At 49.5% G+C, this 27,412-nt stretch overlaps 1 protein-coding gene across 5 annotated transcripts in view; it reads right to left on the reverse strand.

Moving 5' to 3' along the window:
* Positions 1 to 9,311: 9,311 nt before the first annotated feature.
* FUBP3 (far upstream element binding protein 3) overlaps positions 9,312 to 27,412 on the reverse strand; it is a 39,306-nt gene continuing 21,205 nt past the window's right edge. For 4 of the 5 annotated variants that reach the window (XM_033518318.1, XM_015644854.2, XM_015644853.1 and 1 more), the window contains 11 exons: positions 26,732 to 26,830; positions 24,706 to 24,810; positions 24,214 to 24,316; positions 23,476 to 23,576; positions 22,276 to 22,417; positions 17,567 to 17,727; positions 16,819 to 16,892; positions 16,240 to 16,316; positions 12,516 to 12,587; positions 11,708 to 11,835; positions 9,312 to 10,684 (listed from right to left, as the gene is read on the reverse strand). In XM_033518318.1, the coding sequence (XP_033374209.1) occupies positions 10,676 to 10,684; positions 11,708 to 11,835; positions 12,516 to 12,587; positions 16,240 to 16,316; positions 16,819 to 16,892; positions 17,567 to 17,727; positions 22,276 to 22,417; positions 23,476 to 23,576; positions 24,214 to 24,316; positions 24,706 to 24,810; positions 26,732 to 26,830 (1,071 nt within the window). In that variant the 3' untranslated portion in view covers positions 9,312 to 10,675. The remainder of the gene's footprint in view (positions 10,685 to 11,707; positions 11,836 to 12,515; positions 12,588 to 16,239; positions 16,317 to 16,818; positions 16,893 to 17,566; positions 17,728 to 22,275; positions 22,418 to 23,475; positions 23,577 to 24,213; positions 24,317 to 24,705; positions 24,811 to 26,731; positions 26,831 to 27,412) is intronic. The other variant, XM_015644855.1, reaches the window with a different exon arrangement.

A 27,412-nucleotide genomic window follows, 5' to 3' on the forward strand; every position in this document is an offset into this window, starting at 1 on the left:
TTCCGCTCCCCACCTGGTCCCCGCGCTCGTTTTGAGACTGAAACGCTGCTCTTTGGGGCCACTGAGCACCACAACGAAATTGGCGGCCTCGAGCCCGACAGCTCCCGGTGCTCTGCGGCGTTTGGCCCTCGCAGCCCCGGGGGAACGGGCTGAGCCTCCCGTAGTTGGCCCCGACCGTTCTCGGCTCCCCGCTGCCTCCCGCACCTCCGGCTCTCCCGGCCGGGACCGGCAGCACCGGGAGGCTCCGGAGCTGCTCCCCCAAATGCCGGGAGAGGGTCCCCAAGCAGGGGCTGGGTGGGACGCGCTCCCAGGGCCGATCCCCGCTTGACCCCAAGGCAGGGCTCACCCGGCTGCCGCCACCAGCCCGGCAGGTCCCCAACCCCACAGTCCCGTGGGAATCGTGCCCAGGTGTGGATCGCGGACAGGTCGTGGATCCCCCGTCTCCCTGCAATAACAACCATGCCCTGCCGTGTCCCCCCAGCGCCGGACCCCGGCCCCGGGGAGGCTGCGGTATCTCCGGAGCTCTGCCGCCGTGTCACCCGCGCCCGAAGGCATTCCCCGGGCAGCCACGGCGCCCATCCCTGCCCTGCCGAGCCCAGGAGCTCCGCAGCCACCTCTGCTTCCCAACAAGGTGGCATCAGAGCGGAGCCCCCAAACCCAGCGCTCCCCTCCGGGCCCGAGCTTTGCCGGCTCAGCAAAGGGTTAATCTTTCCCGGATTTAAACCAAATCCTGCTGTGTCGAAGCTTAGAGCCCTCTCCTTAGCCTTGTTCTTTTGATTTTCATGGGGACGAGGGGCTGTAAAGGGCTGCGGGAAGAAGGCTGGGCCCCCAGGATCCTCAAAGGCCGGTTCCCGCACCCCGGAGTCCCGGGAAGCCCCGCCGGGTCTCACCGCGCCCGGAGCAGCAGCCAAGCACAGCCCAAACCCCCACCCTATCCCCTGGGTGGATGTTTCATGGGGTGAAGCTGTGGAGTGACTTCTGGCCTGGGTGAAACGATGCTATAACCCATGTGCAATTATTTCTATTAATCCAATCAAGAAGCAACGCAGATGTCCGGAACCCACCCAAATCTGCGCTTACTTCGGGTCTTCGCCCCGAGAGAGGCAGCGCTGTCCTGGAAAGAGGAGGTTAACAACCTGCCGGGAATTGGTTTGGGGTTTAATAAGCGTAAAAAATAAGTTTATTTTGTTTTTCTGGACTTTGGCTAGAGGAGCTATCAGAATATTTCAGCCTTGCTAAACATAACGCATCAGGTGGAAAGGTTCCCAACACCGGCTCACTCCAGCCGCCAAGGCAAGCCAGCCATCGGATTGCTTTTTTTTATTTTCCCCTTTCCCCAGGAAAACCCTTCAACCCTCAAGTTATCCCGGGACAAAAAAATAATAGATTCTCTTGAACCCCCTGCGGCTCCGGTGCGGGTTGTGCTGAACCCCGCTCCCGGCTGCGGGGGCTCGGCGGTGCGGGGGGGAGTGAATGAAAAAGGTGGAAAAAAAAAATTCTTCCATTTTCTGCGTGGTTTTAAATATCCCCAGCTGTTTCCCAAAGCTTCTTCCCGGCCCTAGGAAGGTGCTTTGCTGCGTGTTCCCCTTCCACCCCCTACTCATTTCTCTTTTTTAATATCGCAGCTATCCCTCCTTTTTAACATTTAAGAGGAAACAAGTTTAATATTCATGGCTGTTAATAGAGAAGGGCCATTATCGCCGCCCCATTGTTCTGAGCCCCGCACAATGCTGCTTGTATTTTCATGTGTATATTCCCAAAGTTCCTTCTGAGCGTTTAGTGAGCACTTTAATATTCATGGGTGTTAATAGAGAAGCCCTCAGTATATTGGCATATTGTTGGGAGGTGTACATATTGGTCTGACTCTGAATAGCCACAGTCCTCTTTTCTTTTGCTCTGTTTTGCAGGGTTGATGGGCCAGGAGTAAATGGGCATTTTTCCCCCCCGTCTCCCCCTTACAGAGAGAACATCTTTATTCCAGTCCCAGACTTTCTGGTTTCCCATTCAGGACCCTCAGAAATAATGTCAGGCAGAAGAAAAGTGGAGCAAATCAATCTTTCATGGTCTTTTTGAGACCAATTTGACATCCATGGACTCTTCTTTTCTTTCACAGCCTACAAGGGGATGGTCAGGATCTGGACAAGGTTGGGGTCTGATGAGGGGAGACATGGGATCATAATGCAGCAAAGAGAGAAAAGAAAAGCAAAACAAGAAAAGATTGCAGGGATGGGGTGATGGAGGAAAAATGAGGGTGAATGACAGTGCAAGAAAGGAGATTAGAGCCCAGCAGCTGCTTTTTGGGGGGCGGGGGGGAGGGGGGAGCTCTCTCCCCTCTTCCAGCCCTTCGCATGAATAGGATTTGAACAGAGCGGAGATTGATTTATAGTTATTGCAGTTGAACATTTATTGCTCTTAAAGAGTGGCGGGAGAAAAGAGAGAAAAGGGGTTTGAAAAGCTCCTTTCTGTATTAAAGAGGTATCAAATGAAGACTGCTGAGATAATATACAGTGGCCAATGGGAATTTGATTTGCTTTAAAATTTAACTCTTGTGGGGCCGCCGGGGATGGAGCCGGGATGCGAGGATGGAGCATCCGCTGCCCCGGGCCAGTGCAGCCGCGATTCTTTCCTCAAAGCCCGCATTCGCTGCCCGGCTTCACTGCAAAGATCCGCGGCGGCTCCTGCGCGGCGGCTCAGGGCTGCGGCTCGGAAGGGGGATTAGTGCTTCGTTTGTACAATTTTGTATTATTCTTATTTATTATTTTTTTTTTTTTCCGTGGAGGGTGAACGCAGGAGGGATGAAGAGCTACGAAAATAACCGGCGCAGGGAAGAACCCTTTTCGAAGCTGAGTTTTTCTTGCGCTAAAACCGGAGGTTTCTCCTCTCCGACAGCAGAAACGCGATCGCAGCCGAGTCCCCTCGGGCGTAGAAAGGAGCCCATTGTTCAATGGGAAGAAATACATTTTTAGCGGTGATTGAAAGCTCCCCTCTCGTTTGAACTTTAGAAGAAAGTCCCTGGCAGGGAAGAGCATCCCCCTCCCTCTGCCCCAACATCTGTTTGGAGCAATCCAGGCTCTAGGGCAGAGCCGGGCTCTGCCCCCTCCCAAAGTCATTAAAAAGATATTAGTTGGGCTGAGAAAAGTCCAGCGGAGCCCCCGATCCGGGGTGGGGTGGGGGGGGTAGTATGTGTCATTAAAAACGATTTTGGATTTGCCAGCGCTAATACGAGGCGAAGGGACCGTGGGGTCTGAGTTCAAAAGCCCCCTGGCCCCGGCCGCCCCGCCGTGCCCTGCCCGGTGCCCGGTGCCCGGTGCCCGGTGCCCGGTGCCCGGTGCCCGGTGCCCGGTGCCGACCCCATCACCTGCTCCGTGCGCCCCCCGAGCGCCGGGAAAGAGACTGCGGAGAGCCGGGCTGGAAGCCGGGGCTGTCAGCTGCTCCAGCCGAAACCTCTGCGCCTCCACGGGCTGCAAATGCCCCGGGAGCCGGAGGGAATGGGGGGCAGGAGGGATCATCGCACCCCTGCGGGAGCCGGGGGAGCCGGGGCAAGGAGGGATCATCGCACCCCTGCGGCTGCCGCAGGAGCCAGGCGCCTCCGAAGTTGCTAAATGTGCCATTTATTAAAGCATTCAGGGGGCTTTTCTTTGGCGTTTGCTTGCAAACTCACAAAGGCCGAGCTGCTGTTTGGGGGTCTTTTCTGATGGAAAAAGGGCTCGGAGACCCCCGGCACAAAAGAAATCCTGGCAGTGCTTTCAATGGCCGGGACTCAATGAGGGGGACCCTGCGCGGAGCGGGCGGGGGCGAGGGGCCGCCCGGTGCTGCCTGAAAGGCAGGCCTGAATGTAATGGGGAGATCTGCGTTTATTTGTTGGGATCACATTTAATTAGCTTAGTACAACCCTTGAAAGACAAAGGGACCTCAATCTGGATCCAATCTGAAGCTCGTTTGGAGAGCGAGGGCTCCTGGAAAAGTCAAAAGAGAGAAAGGAGAAAGAAAAGGGAGGCTGGGAGAGAAAGGGGCTGGGGGCCCAGCCAGGTGACTGGCACGCGTGAAACAAGGGGGCCTTTTGGGCACAAGGCAGGGCTCAAAAGGGAGGGAGGAAAATAGCCTCTTCCTCAGGTTTTACCTACTTAAACCCCCTGAAGGGGCTGGAGCTGAAAAGCCTCAATAGGGGCTAAGGAGGCTGCAAAGCAAACAGCAGCACTGGAGAGGGGCTCCGGGCCTGCCGCAGCAGCAGTTGGTGACACTCGGTTATGGGAATGTGCCCAAATGTTACCTGCGCCCGGGAACGCTCCCGCCAGCGGGGCAGGGAGTGCAGGAGGATGAGGCGATGCTCAGGGTGAGCCTGGGCTGAGGGAGCCGCTGCATCCTTCGCATGTTCCCTCTATAGGGTGGGGCTTCCCACCTGTGCCTTCACCCACCCCGTGCAGCACCCCTGCATCATCACTCGGGAAGCTTCACCACAGAGGCCGTGGCTGGGCTGGGACACCCCGGAGGGGTCCCCATGGGTGCACCCCTTGCTTCAGAGCAGCCCTCGGCATCCCAGTTCCAACACAGGGCACATGCAGGCTCAAACGCATGCCACCTCCCCAGGGGCAAAAAGAGAGTGACTGTCCCCAAGGTGCCGCATCCATGGACGGAGCTGAACGGCCCCTTGCTTCCCTCCAAACCCAGCACTGCTGACCTGTCCCCGCTGCCCTCCGGGGCTGGGAGCAGCGGGGAGGGTTCGGGTGCTCCCGAGCAGTGCCCGGCGATGCCCAGCGGCTCCGGACAGGGAGGATGCCCAGAGACCCTCCCGGCAGATGCTCCGGCACAGGGCACGGCAGCCCCTCGATGCCGCGGGCTGATTGCACTGCTCGGGAAGGAGCTTCAGGGCATTATTCGCCTCCATTTCACTCTGCGGGAGGCCGCGGAGCCGAGCAGAGATGCTGAGTGCTCTCCCCTCCGCTCTCCCTCGCTTCCTTGCCTTTCCTTCCCCCATTCCTTTCTTTTAAGTATTATTTCCAGGATCGTTTCGGGAAGGGTGTCGCGGCACGCAAGAGCGAGAGGAAGAAAATCACCTTCCCATCTGGGACCGAGCTCAAGCGGCCTCGAAAGGGAACGCGGTTGTGGCGAATCGCGGTGGCGACTCCTCGGCCACCAGCGCGGCCCGGGAACAGGGGCCGGTGGCTCGGGGTGGCCGCAGGGACAGAGGGGAGATGTGGACAGCAAAGACAGGAAAATCTCTGCGCCTTTTCCTCCCTCCCGGCAGTGATCTGAGCATGGGACAGTCGCATCCCACCGATGTCTCTCCCGCATCCCAGCAGCGTCTGTCCCGCATCCCATCGCTCCTGCAGCACCAGCTCCAGCGCAGCTGCCGGGTTGTCACCCGGAGCGGTGACTGCGCTGGGACATCAGCCGGGAGAGGTGCCTAAGGGGAGGGTGTGTGGGGCTGTGCGTGAGCCCCAGTGCTGCCCCTGCCCGGCTTTGCTGCCCTCAGCCAGGGCCACGCCGGCAGCCGCCAAACGCACGGGCCGGCTGCGCCGGGAGAATCGCAGGAGCCGGCAGCGGGAGATGGTGACCGAGGCTGGGCAGGAGCAGGATCTCAGCACCCAGCAACAGCATCCCTGCTCCACGGCTGGGCAGCGTCCCCAGGGCCGGGAGCGCGGGGCTGGAAGAGCCCTGGCACGGGAGGACAGGGGAGGGGACAGGTGACCCCGGCGTGGGGCTGAGGAGTCCCCCGGCAGCTCCTGCTCTTCACCAGCCCTATTCCCCCCAAAACAAACAGAGCAGCAGCTCCGGCCTCCCCGTGCAACGACTACACGGCAGCAAAGTTTAATATTCCCTGGCGAATGGTCGGAACAAGGAGGCTGCGCTGAGTGACGGCTCCCACAAAGAGCAGGGACCGTCTAATCCCCGGGACCGCGGCACCTGCACCCCGGCCCGGCCGGGATTAAAGGGGAGCAAGCCGGGCTCTGCAAAGATCAGAGGCTTCATTAGAGTGGCCTTGAAATAGGATTTCCTCCAGTGATAAGGGGCAGGGTGGGAAGATAATCGGGGGGGCTGTTGGTACTTGCCCCCAGATCACCCCCAGAGATGCTCTTTTGGGTCACCTGCCTTGAGGGTGGTGCCCCAGACCTGGAGGGAAGTGGCAGGGCAGATCTGTGCATCCACTGCCCCAAATCTTTAATCCCAGGGATGGCTGGTTCCCCTCTGCCATCTTCCTCCATCCCCAGCAGCCGCTGAGGAGCTGCCCAGACACAGATGGGGCTCACTGCCCTCCCACTCAGCTCTGGGGGCCACTGTCTCCTCCTGCCAGCAGAGCCGGGAGCTGTGGCTCTTTCAACTCATCTTCACATCACATAACACCAATTTCTGCTCATTTCCACCATTAAAATTCTGGAAAGTTTTTGTGTCTTTTCCAGCCTTATGAGAACAGAGAATCCCTGTCTGCCATGGGCACCCTGCACTGCTGCTACCCACAGCAAATCCAGCGAAAAAACCTCCAAAGCAGCCAAACGAAGGATAAACAGCTCCCTGCATGGAATAAACACCCACGTGGTGCTTGACAGGATACACTGACACTGCAAGATCCTCATTCCTCGCTCTGCACCACAATCCTACAAACACCAACAGTCCTGAAATCCCCCGAGAGTGGGAGGAACCAGGTGGGTTTAAGGGAGAAGCAGCAGTGCAGGTGGGGCCCTGTGAATATTCAAATCCTGTTGGAAAGTTCCATGTTAAACACCAGGAGCTCTCTCTCTGACCACACTGCCTATTACTGTAAATACAGCATTCCTTTAATGCAATTAAATATTTAATACTTGGAGAAGGGGGAAAAAAAGGTCCCACATCTTCTTGTCTCTTTCAACAGTCATTTCAGTCTAACTCACAATGGCCATAATGTAGTTTGTTCTCAAATCATGCAAAATTAAAGAAAGTATTTTAGAGTATCTCAAAGTCTCCCACTCCTAAAAGAGCCATTCCTGTTCAGGCTCACTGAATAGAGAGCACAGGAGAGCATCAGGGTCATCCTGGGCTCAGTGAGATGCTCCAGTGATGGTGTTTTTAGGGCTGCTGCTCAGAAAGCGTTTGCAGGACCACAGTTAATGTCTGCTCAGGATTCAGGCTCTGCCTGCAGAGTGGGGTGGGGGCTGCCAGCTTGGGGGATCCTGTGGGACGTGGTCCAGACACCCACACACACCCAGCAAAGCTGTGCTGCTGGGTAGAAGTGAGATGGATTAATCCTGGGGAGAGCAGAGATGGTGTGTGCCTGAGCCAAGGACTTTGGGGAGGGACTGAGGGACGGAGCATTTTTGTCAAGCGTAGGAGAGAACAGGGTCTGGGCACTTCCTGCCAGGGCCATTGGCTCCAGTCCTGCTCTTCCCAAATGCCACATTCTGGAGTCTGAGCCTTCCCCAAACTGAAGGTGTTGTGATGGGATCACCTCACTGCCCCTCAGGATACTGTCTTGTCATGCCCCTGTGCTGGGATCTGGCTCCCTGTGAGGAGGAGGAGGCTGCACCATCCCCATCACCATTCATGGACCCCCCAAAGTCCCAAATGTGTCCCACCTGCACAGCCCTCAGGGACTGCTCCTGCTCCATGCAGCACCCAGCTCCTGCCAAAGGGACAGACAAACCCTTCCTGCCTCCAAACCCAGTGCAGCCAGGGCTTATTAATCCACATTACCAGGGGTTAAATTTGCCCAGGGCTGGGGAGGAGATTTGGTTCCTCTCCTGGACACCAAGGCTTGGCTTTGAAGGCAGCTCAGCAGCTTCTGGGCTGCACCACACGACCGAGCCAGGGGACATGAGGAGCTGCCTGCAGACCCTGGAGCGAAAGGTGAGGGGGCCTGTCCAGCCCTGGGGTGGGACTGAGTGTCAGACCAGACCCAGAACCCCCTGGATGGACAGAGACCAGGAAAGCAGCAGGGCTGGAGGAGGGCTTGGAGGAACCCAAAGGCCACCAGCTCCTCATGAAGTGCTGAGACATCTCTGCCTCAAACCCTGCCCCTCTCCAGCCCATCATGGGCTCACAACAGTTCAACATCCGTGGCATCTCCGCCCAGAGCAGGCAGCAATAATGGAAAACAAATTGGTGAACTTGGGAACGTTTCAAGCACTTCATCCTTCCAGGACACCAGACTGCTGATGAAACCCCAGCTTTGCAGGCACCATCTTAATGACAGGCCAAATTTCAAAGGCTTGCAAACTATTTCTTGTCCTGCTGCCCCACCCCCTCAATAAAAGGTTGCATCAGAAAGAGATATTTCCATAATTTATAGTATGGGCATTTCACTGGGGAGACTCACTCATCTGTACTTACAGATACATTTAAGAAAATGCATCCTCCCACAATCCTGCGCCATTTACGACTATTGGCACAATCTGTAATCCTCAGTCTTCAATTAAGGGACACCTTAGGGTTCATTATCACACAATTGCTCCCTGTGAACCATGCCAAATGCTGTTTTGGCACAGAGCTTGGAAGATGAATTAGAAGGAAGTCTTCTCGGTAATGCCCGCTCCCAATTCCCATCAGCAGCCTTTATGCCCTCCTCTAGCCATTTTTTCCCCCCTCTCCCCTCTTTCCAAGTGGCTTTTACTATCCCATCTTTCAATGTCTCTCTTGATTCTCTGGAGGTATATTTAGAGATGCTACATCTCCTTTTCTTCCGGCTCTCAATGTGCCTCCCGCTCCCGGCTTTGCAGATGGGATCTTCTTTCCTCCCTTCCCCCGTCATAAACCCCCGCGGCTGCCTGGGAGCAGGGGCTGGAGCTGCCTGAGGCTGGAGGAGCCAAAAACTCACATTTTACAAGAAAAAGATCCCTGAAGGGGCTACAGTTATTGCCAAACTTGGTCTGGGCACAACGAAAGGTTGATGGCCTTAACACATCTGATAGCGGCTCCACATCCCTCCCATTCCTCTCCCAGTCAGGAGCAGGATGATTGCTCCAGCAATCCCCTTGCAGGCACGGATCCTGCATGGATCCTGCATGGATCCTGCATGGATCCTGCATGGATCCTGCATGGATCCTGCCACAGAGCTGGGAAAGAGCAACAAGTTCAGAGTATTAAAAGCAGGGGCTGCCAACTCCTCAGCAGTAAAACCTTTACAGGGCTGCAGAGGAAATTCCTGCTGTTCACACAGGTGCTCTGGGATCCTCCTAACAACGACAAGCACAGAAACCTGCACGGGACTGCTCGGTGTCACAGCACCAGGAGGATGTGACAGGAACAGAGTTCCCCCAGAATTAACAATGACCACCTCAGTGACCACCCCAAACTCCCTGGGAACCGAGGAGAGGAAACAACAGAGTCCAACAGACGGGAAATACTTCGCCCACAAGACACCTTGTGGAAATTTTATTATATAGAGTGTAAAATGCAACTGTCAGTCAAATAAAAAGAACACTTTTTTTTTTTAACACCATGCTCAACATTATCCAATTGCAATTCTTTATAGTTAGACATTTCAAGCATAAGGAAAAATAAGGAAAGAACCCAAGAACAGTAATTCAGTACATTTAAAAACGGAATGTCCCGCAGGGCAATTAAAAATGCAAGAAAAAATAGCTTCAATTCCGTTTTTCCTTTAAAAATACACTGTTATCTGTACAAGAAACACTACAGTAAACATCAGAAATCATATTATCCCTTTTATTAAATCAAAATTATTTAGCGCATACTGTGGTTAATACTAGATTCATTTATTTCTCTAGGTAATTTGACAAATATTAGATAAGAAAATATTTAAAAGAAATGAAAAAGCAGAAAACACCCTGGAATTAAAAAATAGTTACTACCTTTTATATGGTTTTATGTTCCACAGTGTTTGTTAAAGGTACTAATAGCAGATTCATTTTAATATTAAAAATAACAGTATTTATATTTCTGAGAGCATAGAAGAAGTTTTTTTCTTTTCTTTTTTTTTTTTTGTTTTTTCATTTTTTTTAACAAGCTTGGAGGTCTTAGATACATAAATGCAACTAGCAATGGAGACATGAAAACATGTATTGCTAAAAAAATTAACACGTTTTTATATTACCCCTTTAGACTCTAGAAATTATACAAACCCTACAAAATGCCCCCCCGAACTTGCAAACAGTAACTGTTTCAAATACAGAAATCATATCATTAATTACAATACATATCATAGTTCAGTTTTTTAAAAATGCAATAAAATCAAAGACAGCCAAGATACAAGAAATTAGAAGTAAAACATTTAATGAATTTACATATTTAAGAATATTTAAATACTGTTTAAATTTTTTTTTTTCTCTTTTTAAGATTTGTTACATACCACCTAAGACTTCCAAGCCACTCTTTCTGTTCCAACAGAAAAGATTGAAAACTAAAAGGAAAAAAAAAAACCACACAAAAAAACCCACATGTTGAAATGTCACAGCTCTGGGGTGCGTTTTGGTGCCTGGAAATTCTCTGGCTTCTCTCCAAAAAGAATCCCGGAGGTTTTATTTTGATATAAATTTGGAAACAAAATTACCAGCATGTCCATACGTTTAGTACATTACTAATTGTTCCTGATTCTTAGAAAAGTTCAGTATAGATTATCCTACAGCTAGTGTTTCACAAACAGAAAAGTCTTCATCAAAATGTTGCAAATCTAAAAACCTCTGTTACAAAAAGGTTTTCTTCCACAACGATTCCAAGAGAAAAAAATTGCCACGAGGACCTTGTTCTACTGCTCCTGGAAAGAAAGAGAGAGGGAGAAAAGGAAAAGTTACTGAGCAGCAGCAAATTATCAAAGCTGCCGAGCCCTCCTCCCCCGACACAGGTCTGTCCCCGCTGCAGCTGAGCTCAAAGGATGCTTCGAGCTGCCACTGGAGCCCTCTGCCCTAACGCTGTCCCAGAGCTCTCCTGCCCCTCACCAAACAAGATCTCTCTTTCTGGCAGGGCAGACTGGGGGAGGAATGAAGAGAAGCTCTTTTATCACCATGTCCAGGTCACACTTGGCCAGCGCCCGCGGCGAGCGCCGGCACCGGCTCCACTCACGGTGTGAGTGGGGAGAGCAGGGGAGAGCAGCTGCTGGGGGCTGGCATCCACAGCAGCCTCTGCTCCCCAGAGCCACAGCTAAATGTGGAGCCGTGGGGACAAGTGTCAGACCACAGCAAGGTGCCCCTGTGCTCTGCACAAAGTTTCTGCTGCTTTGTTTGCTCCATGGAGCCGGTGCTTGGGAAAGCATTGAGCGCCATCAGGATAAATCTCACACAACTCTCAGGTGGGCTGAATGACAGCTGAGGGGAGATTTTACTCAAAAGCACGTTAGTACAAATTATTTTTCAGCAGTTTTGGTTTCTTTTGGGACAGGGAGCTGGTGAGCACACAGCTCCTGTCCCAGCACAATAAAAGGCAGTGCCTGCACTCACAGTTCCGGGACGTGTCAGTGCTGTGCTGCCTCATCAGCTTGGTTTCATCATCCTTTTACTTTAATTCCCCAAAGCCAAACAACTGCCTGGGGACTATAAAGAAAGGCTCCCAGAAGAAACAAGTAACTTACCAGTCCTCCCCCCAAAAAAAAACCCTCACCCACCCAATACAGGAAAGTAAGACTCTAATGTTGAGGCAATGCTTCTGTGGTCACTTTCTCAGCCACAAAATATCTCTGCCTCACCGTGTGAACCTGACGGGGAGTCTCTACACTAGGGCAAGGCCAATATACCCAAGTGCCCAAGAGAAGGAGTAGAGGGGTTTGGGGAAGGTGAATACAGACCTGGCTGTGGGCCTGAGCCTGCCCTAGTGTCTGCCCGTAGTAGGCAGCCTGCTGTCGGTAATACTCTGCCCAAGCCATCGTGTAGTCCGGCTGGGAACTTGCCTGAGAAGCAGCACTGGCAGCATGACCTAGAGGGAGAGAAGAAAAAAGGGAGAGATAAGCAATTACAGAAGTCCAAGCCCAGGGTTAGGATCTCCTTTTGTCAAGCTTAAAGAAGAGCCAGCCCCCTTCCAGCTGCTGCAGACACCCGACAGAGCAACGCCGGCTCTGCCATGTGGGACGGCAGGATGGGCTCCAAGCTGGACTGTGAGGGACAAGCCAAGAGCAGGCACAAAGCACCCAGAGCATTCCTGCAGCTGCAGGGACAGGCTGACAGCCTGCACACTCCTCATCCTCAAAGGCACAAAGCCTCCAGCAGCTCCATGTCAAAGCAAGTCCAGAGGTTGGGATCATGCACTCTGCAACATGGTGGAGAGAGCCAGGCCTGTGACTTTCCATGAGCTCTCCTAAACCAGCTCTCACAAACCAGCTCCAGCTTCCTGGATTTTGCCAGCATCAATTCCTGCATGCTCTGTGTTTCTCCAGGCAGGCTGGCTGCAGGTGTGGGCATGAGGGGACTGGGGCTCAGTGGGAGCTGCTCTCCTGAGGGGCGACAGCACAACCGAAAGCTCTCTGTGGCAGCACTACATGCACCATCACCAAAGGACTGTAAGCTAAAAATGGCAGGGATGGAGATGCAAGTCATCAGATTAGAGTTAACTCCTTGTAAGAAGAGCTGATTCATCTCCAGTAAGCCTGTTTCACTCACTCTGTTTTTTGAAATACTCCTCCCATGCTTTGCTGTAATCAGGATGGCTGTTCTGCTGCTGGCTCTGTTGGCCTGTGCAAAGATGACAACAAGGGGCACGTCAGTATGGAACAGGTGACAATTTCCAGCCAGTGACATCTAAATCTCCACTAGACAGGCCCTGGGTCCACCACAGCTGCCCAGACTTGACACTTCAGCTTCCAGTTTTCTGCAATGTTGGGCATCTTCGGTTCAGGGGAAGCTGAGGAAAAGCTTGAGTTCCTGATCTCACCTCATCTGCTGAAGGGCAGGAAGCCAAATGTGGCCCTGCTGGGACCTGCTCAAGCCAAAGCACGTGGCTGTGAGCTGCCTGGTCTGCAATCAGCCACTCTGGTCTCCCAGTCTGCTTGTACTCAGTGCAGGAGAGCCGAGACCCATCACCTCCACAGAGCTGCCAAGGGAATGGCCATCTTTTGAGTCACCTCACTTGTTTCTCAGGGGCTGCATCCTTCACCCCTGCTCCTCTCAGTGGAGCAGAGCTCAGGGACCCCTGTGGGCAATGCCCCTCCATACACCCTGCACACACACGAGCCTCTGGTGCACAAGCTGCACAGCTCCAGGGCAGCCACTCAGCTCCCCAAGGTGCCAAGAGCCCTGCACAGGGCACAATCTGCTCCACTGCCCCCAGGGCACAGCCCAGGCATCACTGAAGCAGCAGCCTCGACATCTCTGAACAGCCACAGCTGGCTCATGGTGTCATCTCCAGGTTCCTACACTGCTCCAAGGGAAGCTGTGCCAGTCTCTCACAGATCCCAAACCTTGGGCTCCACCCAGCAGAGTCCCCACCTCTGAAGCACTAAGACACCTTCAACCCAACACATCCAAGTGTTCCAGCAGGGAGAGCACGGCCAGCAGGACAGAGGCAGGATACCTGCCCTTCCCACACTTCCCTGGATCCCAGTGGGAGCACAGAGCCCCCAGTGAGACACAGGGCAAACAAGCAGCAAACAGCACCTGGGAGCTGCAGAGAGGCACAGCAGGAGTGGGGAGCACAAGCCCCTGCAGACAAGGGGAGCAGGCAAGGACAGAGGACACGCGTGGAGCAGAGCCCTGCCCATCCCATCCCAGCTCCAGGCACAGCCCAGCCCTGACACCGGCCCAAGGGGGGCTTTGAAGTGGGGGGAAGGGGGAAATAATACACTGCAAGTGTGAAGTGGGTGGAGGGAACAGGGCAGCAGTGTCCTGTCCAGGGGCATAAAAGCGGGTTAAAAGACTTGACCAACGCTACAAGTCAGGACCTTTTCTGGCAGAGGTCAAGGCTGCCTCAACTGTCCACCTGCTAATGCCAACAAAGGACCTCCTTCAATGCCTTTTCTTCTCGGAGAATTACAGTCCACAGCAGGCTGAAAGGACACGCAGCTAAATGCATTTCACAGCAAAATGTTTCCCCAGCCAGTTAATTTATTTAAGATGGGGGAAGTAATTAAAATCTAAATACATGTGTAGGGGGTGGGGGTCTGCCCCTCCTCCCACAAGGACTGCACTCGAGGCTGTCCCCAGGATGCTGGCGCTGTGACAGGGCTGACAGAGCTGTGACACACAGGCTGCAGCACTCGGGCAAGGGACCCTGCACAAGGCTGTTTTCAAATTAAAAAGTACAAAAGCAGGTATTTACCTATTTCTTACAATACTCCTCCTACACCTTGGTGAGCTCCACCTGGGCACCAGTGCAGCAGAGGAGAGTGGTGGAGGTTCTTAAAGCATTATGTGTGTGTCCCTTCCCCTCACCCAGCCTGCCTTCAGTGTGCCTGGCTACAAACAGGAACAGGGAGCATCCTAAGCATGTGGAATTAGGGAGCCAGCATTTTCCATCACACTCAACAGCAGGAATAAACATCTGCCTCCAAGAGACAGCAGTGTGGGGCTAAACCCACACAGGGGAAGGGCAATGGCAAAGCAGGAAGCTCCAGGGGTTTTGGGAGCCACCTGAAACCTGACAGTGTAAAATTGTCATTACTGGAGTATGAACTGCATTACTGGTCATCAGGGGGCTCAAGGGGGCTGTGCTTCCTACACCAGGCTCCAAAGCCAGGAGGGGTGAGCCTGAGGCACTATTATCTGCTGCAGGAAGGGAGATTCTTCTTTCCCCAGGGACTGGTGGGCAGCATGAAGGGATGTTTCAGGAAGGTGAAAAATAAGTTAACAAGATAAGTTTCTAAAGCCATCTCGCAAGGCAAAGAGCAATGCAGTTTTGTAAGCATTTATTCCATGGCTCTATGGAAGATAAAAGTTATTTTTTTATGGAGCTTTCCCTGCTGCACTGACTGCTCTGCTTTCCAAAACTCAGGGAAGTTCAGAGCCCTTGGGGGTGCAAAGCAAAGGAGCAGAATAACAATTTTTCCTGTAAAACAAGTTAATGAAACAACACTCTTCTTCAGTACCATACTATTTCACTCCTGGTACAGAAGAAAAGTCAATTGAAGCCCACCAGTGCATTTTAACGTGCTGAAACCAGAACAACTGCTGACCTTCTCCAGGACCTTAAAGCTCAAAGGGAAAGTCATCATTTCTAGACTGTAATTGCTAAGAGACAGGACTCAGACAAAGTTTAACACACACTTCCATGCAGGGTTGCCATATACCACCACAGCACACATTTCAGAAGTGCACCAAGTTAACAAAGCAGCACTGAGATTTCCAAACCTCACATATTCACAATGTCATAAACACCCAAAGGTGAGCAGTATTACAGGGAATCACAAATGGGATTGCAGGCATTGTCCCTCCAATGATTCCCTAACCTCAGGAACCTCAAAGCGTGGAAATTTATACCAAAGTTCACAATCTACTTCATTCCTAAATCAGCCTTAGCAGTGTAAAGCATCTGCCATTAAAACACTTTAAAATTAAACTAAAGCTAAGCACCAAAAGGTGTGTGTGGGGGTAATGAGACCAGACCATTTAAAAGCTCATATTTCTTAAAAAACTGTGACTGCAAGGGTCCTTAGGACATTACCACCATCATATGAGCTTTGAGATTACCAAGCAGACACAAATCTGCTCTGTTCAGGGCAAACCATTCCTCTGGCTGCTGGAGACACAGCATGATGCAGCTACAACATCACCACCAGCATTTACTACTTCAATTATTCTGAAAAGGTGACTCTCCATTCCAAAATGCTCAGTTTTGACTCAACAGGATTTCAGGAAAAAATGACCAGTACAGGAGCCCTGCCTAACCTTCCTTCCATTTCCTGCATGCATCTCCCCTGTTGTTCCATCAGTCTGGAATTTGAACAGTGAGAAAAGCTTGTAAAGAACAATTGAATAAGAAAATAAGCAAGAAATTATAAGGTCAAGAACAAAGAGATGGGAGGGCTCAGCACCAACAGTGTGCCTATTAGGGACAAGTGTGGTGTGCAAGTGCCTGGAGAATCCTGGGAGAAGAGAGCTGGAGGCAGGAATTTTTGTTAGAGAAGAACAGACAGCAAGGACCAAGTTTCTACCCAAAGAGCAAAAAGAGGCAATAAGCAGTTAAACACACAAAAAGCAAAAGTTTTCCACAACCTTCAGCTTGTTCTGAGCTCAGCCACCACCACGTGCCTCCACACATCTCTTCTGCTCAGGAAATCATTCTGCTGTTTTCACACACGTGGTCTCATGGGTGAACCTGCCTTTTGCAGGCACAAAGCAGAGACTACAAAGGGAACACCACCCCACCTCCAACCCAGGTCCTGGCACTTACTTGGGACTTGCTGTCCAGGCTGCTGCCACGTCTGGTAGGTACTGCCCCAGCCCTGTGTCATGAACGCCTGAGGACCACTGCAGAGGACAAAAAGCCATGCTCAAGTAGACAATAAAATACTTACCAGGCCACAGACACGAAGCTGCCCAGAGAAGCTGTCACTTATAACCAGCAGCTGCTGAACAAACAGATGAACATGGGAGCAAAAGGGAAGCTGTGCAGGTGGGAGGTGCAATGTCCTGCCTTGGTATCAGTCCGTTCATGAAGCCAAGGTGAAGATACATCACACTGAACAGCACTCTCTGTGCTCTATGCAATTCAGGCTTCTTCCCATGCTCTCACTGCACTAGACAGGAATTCTAGAGATGCCAATACCTACCTGGTGTGTCATTTAATAGATGAAATCTTTCCTGTAGTCAAGTTTAAAGGACTGAGCTCACTTGCTTTTGCTTCTGAATGCTCAATCTTTTAAAGGCTCCACTCACACCCCACCCCTTCAGGGCCCTCCACTCTTCTCCCAGCACTTTCTAGCTCCCAGTCATCCCCCCAGCCCATGGGTGAGGAGATGCAGAAGCTTACTTTTGATGAGGTGTAGCAGGTGCTTGGCTGAACGGACTTTGACCAAATCCTCCAGGTCCACCCATGCTGGTACCCTGTCACAGAATCCACAAACATTTAATGCCAGCTCCAAGTACAGGGTGGAGGCAGCTACTATGAGTTGTAAGAAAGGAGAGAAACAGCCTGGATCCTGAAGTTGGTGTTAAGCCTTCTCCTCTCAAGCAATTCAGCATGAAGGCAGCTTTTCAGCTTTGCCATGCCCCAGTTCAGTATTTTCCATACTTCTTTACTGAAATCTCCCCATTCAGTAGTACTGCAGCCTGACCTTACTAAGCTTCAATACCACAGCACTGCATTAAGTGTAATATAAGTCATCCTGAACTTACTGAGCAAGGAGTTGAGTGTTTTACTTTCGGGATGATGCTGCCAGGACTGTGTCATTCTCACACAATGACACTATTGTCTTCCTTTCAAAAATCTCCTTTTGACAGCCCTTTCATACCTTATTATTGTTGTTCTTCCCTCTCATATAGCTGTATACACTACCCAGGACTATGTCAACAGTCAAATCCTTCTGGGACCACAGCAAAAATTAACCAAATGGATGCTGGAGGGCTATCAAGTTCAAGCCAGCTGCTAAGAGGCAAATGGTTTTGAAGCTGAGTAATGCAAGCACGCGCATTCCGTGCCATCCTGTGAGTCCACGTACCCAAGAGTGACAACAGCATGTCTGAAAGGGACAGAGCAAGAGAGCAGAGACAGAACTTACACCAACTTTCTCATCTATGAGATGTCTAGCGAGCTCGATTTGCTGGGGGACCCCTCTGATTGTGAATATTCTTACGCCAGGGTCTGTGTTTGGGGGTGGGTTTCTCTGCAGCTCCACATGAGCTCCCGACTGCTGATTTATGCTCTTGATGTTCTCACCACCTGAAGAGAAGAAAGCCAAGACATAAGGACGGATATTCAGCATCTCTTTCCATAAAACCACATCAAAGTCAGATCCTGGAAATGGACTACAGCTTCAGTCACCTTCTGTGTGCCTCAGGAGAGGTGGGCAGAGGATGGCAGCAGCAAAAAAACCCTGCAGCACCTGAGCTCATGCTACTCTTTTAATCTTCCTCACAAACATAACCTGAAACCTTGAGCTACTGTAACAGTTTTTGGGGTCATGGATGACGCTGCTTAAAGAACACATAAGCCCCACTAAGTGCCCACTGCCAGGCTCCCAACAAGATGCAGCATGACTGGGACACACTTTGACAAAGCACATGCAAAACCTGCACTGACTGAATTCCATTGTTTTTGCACAGCTGTTCAAATCCTCTATGAAATGAAGGTCACCTGCAATCTAAGCATGCTGGTTTTTCTTTTTTTCTTCCATCACTAAGGAAAAAAGCCACCAGCCACATAACAAAGCTTAAGCCTTCTCCCAAACATGAGCTGTTTGACAGGTTATTGCCTTAAAGCAGCCTCTGCCTACAAGGTTTCCTATTCACCCTGCAGCCACACATCCCTCCACAGCCATGGCAGCACACAATTCCAGGCTGTCTCCTGCTATTTCAGAGTTAGCTGTGCATGCAGTGACCATGTCTGGCTCGTTTGCCATCTGGATGCACAAGAGCACAGGAGTGCTTCCAGCAGGATGCAGCAGGGCCAGTCAAAGTGGATCTGATTTCCTCAAGACCTGCTAGGTCCTGGTCTCTTCATGAAATTTGCTTAACAAAAGCCTCAGCCAATGTTACAATGGTTCAATTCTTCTTTTGGAAGCTCACACAACTTACCAGCTCCACTCAACTGGAGAAATTAAAGGGTATGGCTAAGGAAGGGGTTTTACAACTTTTAAATCACAAACAAAAAAATCACCAGCTCAAAAGATAGACAGCAAGCAGGACAGACAGCAAAGGAAACTAATCAGAGATTTTTGTTTGGTTTTCATTAAAAAGCATCTCCAAAAATAAAGGCCTCTATTTTGCTCACATTTCCATCTCTATACATCCAGCACAACTTCAAAACAAACTGTGGATGTTGCAGACACTTGTTCATTTCATTGTAATGGACTTGTGACCTTTTTAACATTTTAAAGCCTTCCTGGGGAAGGGAGGAGGAAAAGTTGCCAAAGGGCAATTAACTCTTTCTAAATGAATTTTTGAAGATGCATTTAACAAAAGATAATCATGTCACATCCCTGGGCAGACAACTGGGATTGTATTGTGCAGCCAAAAGCCAACCCACTTACTTTCAGTCAAGCATGGGAAAGGAGTAAGATGAAGTTTCAAAACCAAGAAGGTTTTTTTTGTGTCATGCTTTTGTCTGCTGCAGATTTGTTTGAAGCTCTGGTTTTTACATATCGAGGTGAGATCTGAATCAACAGCCATTTCATTTGCTTAGTGAAAACAGAGGACCCTTTCAGGCAACACAATTTGAAGGAGTGGCACAACTTCTTTACTGGGTGACAGAGGCACAACCAGAGGTTGCTACTTGCACTGCAGACTAGTTTCTCCTTCCAAAAGGGGATTAAAAATCGAAGCATTCTCAAACTGGAAGCAAGGAGAATAGAGATTTCAAATCATTGCCCCATTTAGCATTCAGCACCAAGCCTGTGGGTTGTTGGGCCTGTTTCTACAGCAGCTCCCTCCTACACCACAGAGCAGAATTAAGTCAGCTGCCTCTCCAGGTTTGCTGGGAGACTGCAAGCTCCTACCCCCACAGCAGAAGGACTCGGTGCCCTTGTCCTCTTCACCCTGCAGCCTGGTACATGTCAAAGTGCTCCCTCCCAGCCGAGCCACCCCAAGGCAGCCTCCAGACCATGCGAATGCTGTGACGCAGCCGCCGCTGGCGGAAGGAGTTCTCTTCCCCACGGCGAGGCGAGCAGCTCGGCACATGGTGGCTGTCTATAGAGCATTCATCCTGCTCCATTCTTCCACCTGATGGGGGGCAGGAGCGGTCCAGGAGCGGCCTCCCGGCTGGACGTGAAATCCTAAAGCAATTAATCAAACCTGCTCAAAGGCCGAGCTGACAAGAGCCAGGCCGGCCGCGGTATCTGTCAGGATTGCCGTATTTATCATGGAAATCCAGGGGGGCCCAGGGAGGCGGTGGCTGTTTCCAAGCACCACCAAACACAGACAGACTTTGACATGTGTATGGCGCTCGCCTCCACCCTTCCTCGGGGCCTTTGGGAAAGAAAAGCTGCACCTACCCACCCTCCAGGGGAAAAAGCCACGCGCAGGATCTGCAGGGAGCCCCGCCAGCTCCTAAAAGCTCACGTTCCCAAGCTGAGATGTCCACAAGAAAAAGGCACCAGCTCTTCTGTCACATATGCAGCAGAAACTGAAGTGAGAAACTTCCCAGCCTCCCTTTTTTTCCTGCTTCTCGAGTGGTCAGAGGGAGCTGGGAGCACAGGAGCAGTTACCAGGTCAGATCACACACACCACACCTGGGTGTCCAGGGCAGGGTCAGCACCCTGGGCTCGGGTGCTGATCTCGAGACCAAGCTGATGGCCCAGAGTCCTCAGCCAGATTTTACAGAGAAGGCAAACAGCCCCATCCTGTATCACAGCAAGGAAAAACTGCTGGGAACTGCTCAGAAACTGTCAGGGAGCACAGAGGTTTTCTAACTGGTCACTGTTAAGAAAACCCCACTAAGATCCCCTCTGCCCTGCACTGCCCCACAGGCAGTGGGGGAGGAAATAACAACAATCGCCTGTCTGGCATCAATGTGTGGAGAGTGCAGCACATCCATGCTGGTCCAGACCCCAAAAGGCAACGCTACAGCCATCACTCACTTGACAAAAGTGAAGGCTGCAACAGCCTAAAAGCACAGGCACTGTGAGAACACTGATTACAAGGTGGTATTACAATGCTACCAGCACTCAAATCACCATACAACTAGTAATTAGTCACTCCAGAAAGCTTCTGATCTGGCCAAGTAAGAATCTCTATTTTGCTGTTGTGGAAACAAAGGTTAAAAGCCACCCTTCACCCCCCAGTGAGGCTGTGCCAGGCCCTGCACTTGAATGCTGGGACATTCACTCCACTACCTGCATTTATCTTTTCAGCACACAGTGCTCTCTGTAGTCACAAATGCTCCACTTCAGTGCACTGCTGAACAAGTGACCTTTTCTGATCCTTTATTAAAGATGACTAATGGATACAGCAATAAAGTTTCATTATAATTTGATTTTTCTGTACTTATAAGTCTCACTCGTGGGCTTAAAATTTACTTCGCTTGATCTTTTGGCCAACTGGACTGTTCAGTGAGGACAAGCATAATCACTGCAATTTCTGCATAATGGAGAAAGCAGGTGGTTTTTCATACTGGAAAAAGTTTTCAGGTTTGTGAACAGGCTTGTGGCACAAAACATCTGAAAACAATTGCAGCTACAGGGCTGACCTGCCTGTGTCCCTGGTTATCCAACAGGGCAGGAGCTCAGGGTGCTGGGGGACAGGTCCATGGCAGGGAACAGCAGGGATGGGCAGCAGGGAAAGAGGCCACAACAAGTCTCACCACAAGCTCCCTCCTGCTGGGAGCACTCAAAGCCACTGAAACTTGGCTCAATGCCTTCAAGTCTCTGCTTCCTTTTCTGCTGCAGCTTATCTATCCCTATTCTATCCTCTGCTGAGGCTAAAAGCCAGCTTTGATTACTTAAATTCTAGTTCAGGCATATGTCATTCTTTCTGAAACAAGCAGATAGAAAAATGAAACTGCCTTAGCTCAGACACATTGCAGCAGTTCAGAGCTAGAGAGTTTGTCTGCTCCTGATTCCACCCTAAATCCTGCCACTGCTCCATGTGCAGCTCCTGCTCTGTGACAACCTGTCTGCTGCTTAGTTTCATAACCATCATGGGTTGTTCTGGTTGAGAGGATGACTCCTCCTTCATCTCCTTAGCATGGAGAGATCCACTGGCCAAGCAGCCAAGGGGCCTCCATGGCAGTGAACATGCTCAGCCAAGTGGCACAAAGTGCACCAGGCTTTTGTGCATGGTCAGGTGCCAACACAGAGGCAGAGAAATCCTCCTACTTCATTCATCACACACTTCAGGTACAGGGCTGGAAGCAGCTACTGTTATTACCACACTCAGAGAGCTTCTGTTTCCTCACACAGCACTCACAGAAATCCAGCATGATGAAATGACTGTTCTGTTTGTCCCTGATAATCCGTCCTTCAAACAAATTCTCTGCAAAAAGAATCCACAAATGAACCTGCCTTTTCTCAGCCAGCTACTTGTTATAACAAGCTTATTTGACAGCTCTGCATTAAGAGCTTGTGAACAAGGGCCTGGAGAATACAACTATGAGTGAGAACATCACAAAGAAAACATCCACAAGTGCTTACAGCTTATTCCTATGCTGCATTCACTGGGCACTAAACACCTACAATCACAGAAAACCCCAAAGCCTCTCTGTCAGGCAGCAAAAACATGGCCATCCTGAGAGAGAAGGATTGCAAGCTGTGGTGTTTGGAGTCACCAAACCCACCTTTGCCTATAACGAGGCCACACTTGTCAGCTGGAACAGTGTAGGTGATTTCCTGCATGCCTCCAGGTGTTCCAATGCTCCAGTCCCCACGGCCACGACCTCTTCCTCGGGCAACAGCCAAGCTTCCAAAGCCATCACGTTCCTTAGAAAGAAAAACATGTGTATCAGTGTTGTTATGCTGGCCCCAATGCACATTAAAAACAAAATAAAGCCAGGTCAGTTAAACTGCTTCATAATCAATGGCATTGAATTGAGATATTCCTGGACCTCAGTTTCACATTCAAGGTTTTGAAGTACTTTAGAAAAATGCCAAGTAATGTAGGTTACAGTTGCCTTCCTGATTCAGGAAGATATTCTTATTTATAAATGCATGCCTTTACATCTGCTGAAAGAAACCTATAAATAAACATCAACTACTAAAAGACTTTCAGTTTGTGATGGGGGGATCTCTTTAGAGCAAATAATGGATCCTGGCACTGGCACACACAAAAGTTGCTTTCAAACCCTTTCAAGTGTCATCCTACTGGAATTACTCAGCAGAAATGCACATTTTCCAAAACTTCCAAAGGAAGCTTTTAAGTTCAAAGACACTTACAGGACATGCCTATTTTGGGTAAGTGATTTTCCCAAAGCAAATGCCATGGGCAGTCAGAGACTATCATGACAGACTTCAACATTTAAGTGAATCATTACAGCAAATTATGAAATCAAGTATTCAAACCAGGAATTTGGGCTAGAAGAGATATCAAGATGAACAAATTATGGACCTTGCTGGACAAATTATGTTCAAGTTTTTGAAAAGGCTTAAAGTTTTAATTCCTCATAATACAAAGGGAATATACAACCTCCTTCAAGAGTCTGCCCCAGTACTTCACCCATCTTTGTACTTCTTGCTACTGTGTAATGCAAGGTGTTGGTGTGTCTCAGAGCACAGTGACACAACACCTGAGCAGTCAGCACCTTCCTCTGCCTCCAGCAGACCAAAGGACTGGAGTCTGGAGATGGAAGATGAGGCACCACTGAGCACTGGCAATGCTCTGCTGTCTAAGCAGAGGCTCCAGTCACTGTCTGATGCTGATGGACTCCATTCCATCAAGTCACTGTTCCCAAACTTAACAACAACTAAGAAGGAGATAGATTTGGAGCTATAATGATGCCTCATAGGCCTGGAAATAGAAGACAAGCACTTCCAGAACCCACCTGAGCCGTGAGGATGAGCTCACTGATGATGTGTGCTGCATGTTGACACCGATCAGGGAGCCCCATGACCTGTGCGACTCTTTCAGAGCTAATCCCATCATCTGTGGAGAGAGGTGGCAAAGACTAAATTAAAAGTAGAAAACATCCACTTGCCAACAAAAGCCTCCTTCCAGCACCACCACTGCTGGCAGCATTTTCACACCACAGAACTATCCCAGGAGCTACTTCTTCCCTCCACCTTCAGCCCCTCTTCCCTGGACTGAAAGAAGACAAAACCCAGCCCACACTGCAGAGGGAACAACATTCAAAACACTTTCAAATGTCAAAAAACCATGAAAGAGACTGATACAATTTTAAGAGGAAAAAAGGCAGGTTTGATAGGTGATCAGACAGCCAAGGACCCAGAGAAAGTTATTCAGAATTAATCAACTCCTGATCCCCAAAGGCTTTAATGTCCTGAAGGAGAATTCTTTAACAGGAAATAAAAGATTTTTGTTATTTTATTTATCTGTATAATTACCACTCACGACACGACTGTTGTGACATCTAATGTTTGCAAATGAGCTGTATATAATCTTACTCTCTGAAAACCAGGAAGTGCATGAGGAGGCAGCACATCATATTTAAGTGGGTTTCAGAAAGAGACACAATGCACCTGTAAATGAGGAAAGCCTGGCTGCTGGAACCCAAAAGTGAAACACTGGTCAGAAAGCAATGGCTCTCCATCCTCACACAAACCTGGTTTAAATTGAATCCTAACTCCAGCATCATTCTGAATCTTTTTGATCATTTCTCCATTTCTTCCTATCACAATTCCAACAGCAAACCTGGGCACAGAGACCTGATGGGAAAGGCAAAGGAGTATGAAAGCGCAGAGAACTAGACTGAATGACTGATTTTACAAGGAGATGCTCTTAACTTTGAGGACGGGCCATGTTAGGCACCTCCAGGCTACAGAACTGCATCACTTGAGAAAAACACGTGGCCACAAATTCCTTCCCCACTAAATGAACTCTGCACTACAAGAATGCAGCTTAAAAAAGGACAATTATAAAGTGCCATCTGGGAGTCCACGAGAACTCCTCCTCTTTGCAGAGCCAGACTCAATTCTTCTGGCAAAAGAACACAACACATTTAAAGAAAAGCTTACAGGTTACAAGTGCAGTTGGATGACTCCCCCCAGTACCCATCCCACAGGGAGGTTAGCAGAGCACTGTGAAGGACACGTACCTCTATGCTGCCTCCTCCCATTCTAGCACTGAAATCACTGCGTACGCCTCGGAAGTCTGCCTGATCTTTCTCTCGGATGATCTCCAGTACCATTTCCCTCGCTTGCTACATGGGGAAAGAAGTTACAGTTAGCTTCAAATTATTCTGCTTGCCCTCCTGGTGTTAGGGCCTCAGCTGTGGGTAATGGTCAGGCTTCAGGCAGAGAGATCTCCATCTGCTGAATGGCAACAGCAGTCTGATTTAGGATTTACCACAGTCTGTTCCTGCTGGCATCTTCTATGTCTGACAAAAACTGCCAGGTGCACAAGGTGGCAGTTTCTTGGGGTCAGTTGCTTCCTCCAGTCTTTCAAAAGCACCCTTTAACTTTTAAAATATCTTTGATTTCTTTTTTGTTTTGTTTTTGAACTAGAGGAAGTGAAAGCCCTTTCCTACTGATACAACTGAAACCAACACGGTAAGGTAGAAGTTGGCAGAAGAGATCATGCCCACTAAGAGCTACAGAGCACATACCAAGGAGGCTGCTGGGCAGCACTGAGCTTACTGACTCTGAAAAGTTAAGTCCAAGTCTGCAGCAATCCAGCAAGACGTTTTCTGAGACAAATGAATATTTTTCCTACCTACTGGCAGCACTCAAAGGCCATTCACAAGCCTCCATGTAGCCCAGCTAGTGAAAGTGTACCCTGGAAATTAGCCAACAGTAGTCACCAACAAAATAAAAAAAGCCTACATGTCAAACCTGAGCATTTGTTTCTCACTACTACTGGTCAAGCTTTTGACATCTTGGTTCTATTTCCAAGCTTGAGGACAGTGGTGAATCTCTCTCATTTTTACGTATTTTCCATGTCCTCAAGGTATTTTTAACAGAAAGAATCAACTCAAAGACATTTCAGAGATGCCAAGACAGAAATATGATGGAGAGATTTCATAGGGATTTGAGAGTTAAGAAACACTGTTGCAGCATCCAAAGAATCCCACCAGACCCAAGGATTCATCACACTTCTTAAACACTTCCTAAGTGTGCTCAGCTTTAAGTGCCTCAAAGATCTTCCAGCCTGTGCAGTCTCCATGTTTCCTTGAAAGAAAGATGTGACAACAGCAAATCTTGCAAAGCAGAAACTACCTGGGAAGTGGCAGCACTGAGAGTATGATTTGGTTAAAATTATCCAGACTGTCTTTAAACTCCTTTTGCACAGCTACACCTCCAGAGTAAGAACTTTTTTTGGGAAAAAAAAATAAAAATTCAAACTTGCAATAAGAGCTTTGAAAAATACCATCCAAACACTATGCCTGAGCAACATCAACTGTTGCAGCAATGCATGATTAGGGAGATCCTATGAAACAGAACTACTTTTATTGGAGACAGGAATGCTAAGCTAGATTTAGGTACTTAGCAAGGTATGAAAGGCACTTGCTGAGAAGTGGAACATGCTGTGGCTGAACTTTAATGCTCTAATTCAGGCACTCCCATCATGCTGCAATCCCCCAGGCTCCAGCTGATGGAGGTTTTTTCTCTGAACTGCAGGTACATCCACATCTGCAAAACCCTGACACAAGGAGACTGAGGCACCAATATTAAGCAAACCCCTTGGTTTCAGGAGTTGTTGTGGGATTGGTTTTTAATTACCTGCGTCGATTGGCTGTCTGAGGTAGTTTTGTGAAATGTTTGCTGTCTCAAATGTGTGATTCAGTCACTCACTAAGAACCCATTCTCTTGAGTGACACAGAGCTCTCATTTTTTGTCACACAGACTGGAAAGCATTTCAAAAGTACTTTCTCCAAACCCTCCTCCTCATTTCCACTCCTACCCATGTGCAGTATTTATGTGGAGTGACAGCTCCTAAGTTATGCTGTAAAACAAACTACTCTGGTGTTTTAACTTGCTCTATTCAACCTTACAGAACCAACAAAACCAGGAAAGATTATTACATTTACAGTTGGATTTGACTCCATTAGATGCTCACAAATACACTCAGGTTTAAATTTCTCCTTAGTTCTCTTGGGCAACCAGTTTGCTTTTGTTACATACCTGTACTTTAAATGCATCTCCAGTAATACGGAGAGGTTTATCTGCTCCAGTAGGCATAGGACCATCTTGGATCATAATCATTTTCACACCTGTTCGCTCCTGAAGAAAAAGCACAGAGCAATTTTCTAAGCAGAGTCCCTAAAACAAGGGACTAGATTTTGGTCACTAAACATTGTGAAGGTCAAACCAGCACCGTTACAGAATGCACAAATTCAGGAACACTCCTAGATTGTAAGGGATTACCAGAAATTGTGCTGCTCCTGAGGTTCTCAAATAGCTGAAATCCTTGCAAGAAGAACCCCCTCTACTTCAACTACTGACTTTTCAGCCGTTTCCAAAATCTGTAGCTGTCTGCATGTAACAGTTATTAAGTGACCAGCTTCCAAACCATGTGACAGAGGTCTAATCAGGGCACTCAAAACCCCTCCATTTTTGACCCTAGGTGTTTTGCTATAACCTTTTATTATTTAAAAACTTGTACCAGATGGAGGAATAAAGAACATCCAGGAACACAGTTTATACATAACACAACACGTAATTAGAAAGGGGTGGGATGAGAAAAAGAGATGACACATGGCAGTTTTACCACAGATCAGCAACAAAAGAGAAGCAGAGCACTCTACAAGAGCATGGCTGGCATTAAAAATACTGCAGAGCAGAGCAGACACGGCCCTTCCTTGG

The sequence above is a fragment of the Parus major genome, chromosome 17 (genome assembly GCF_001522545.3).
Source record: "Parus major isolate Abel chromosome 17, Parus_major1.1, whole genome shotgun sequence".
NCBI classification, from domain to species: Eukaryota; Metazoa; Chordata; class Aves; order Passeriformes; family Paridae; genus Parus; species Parus major.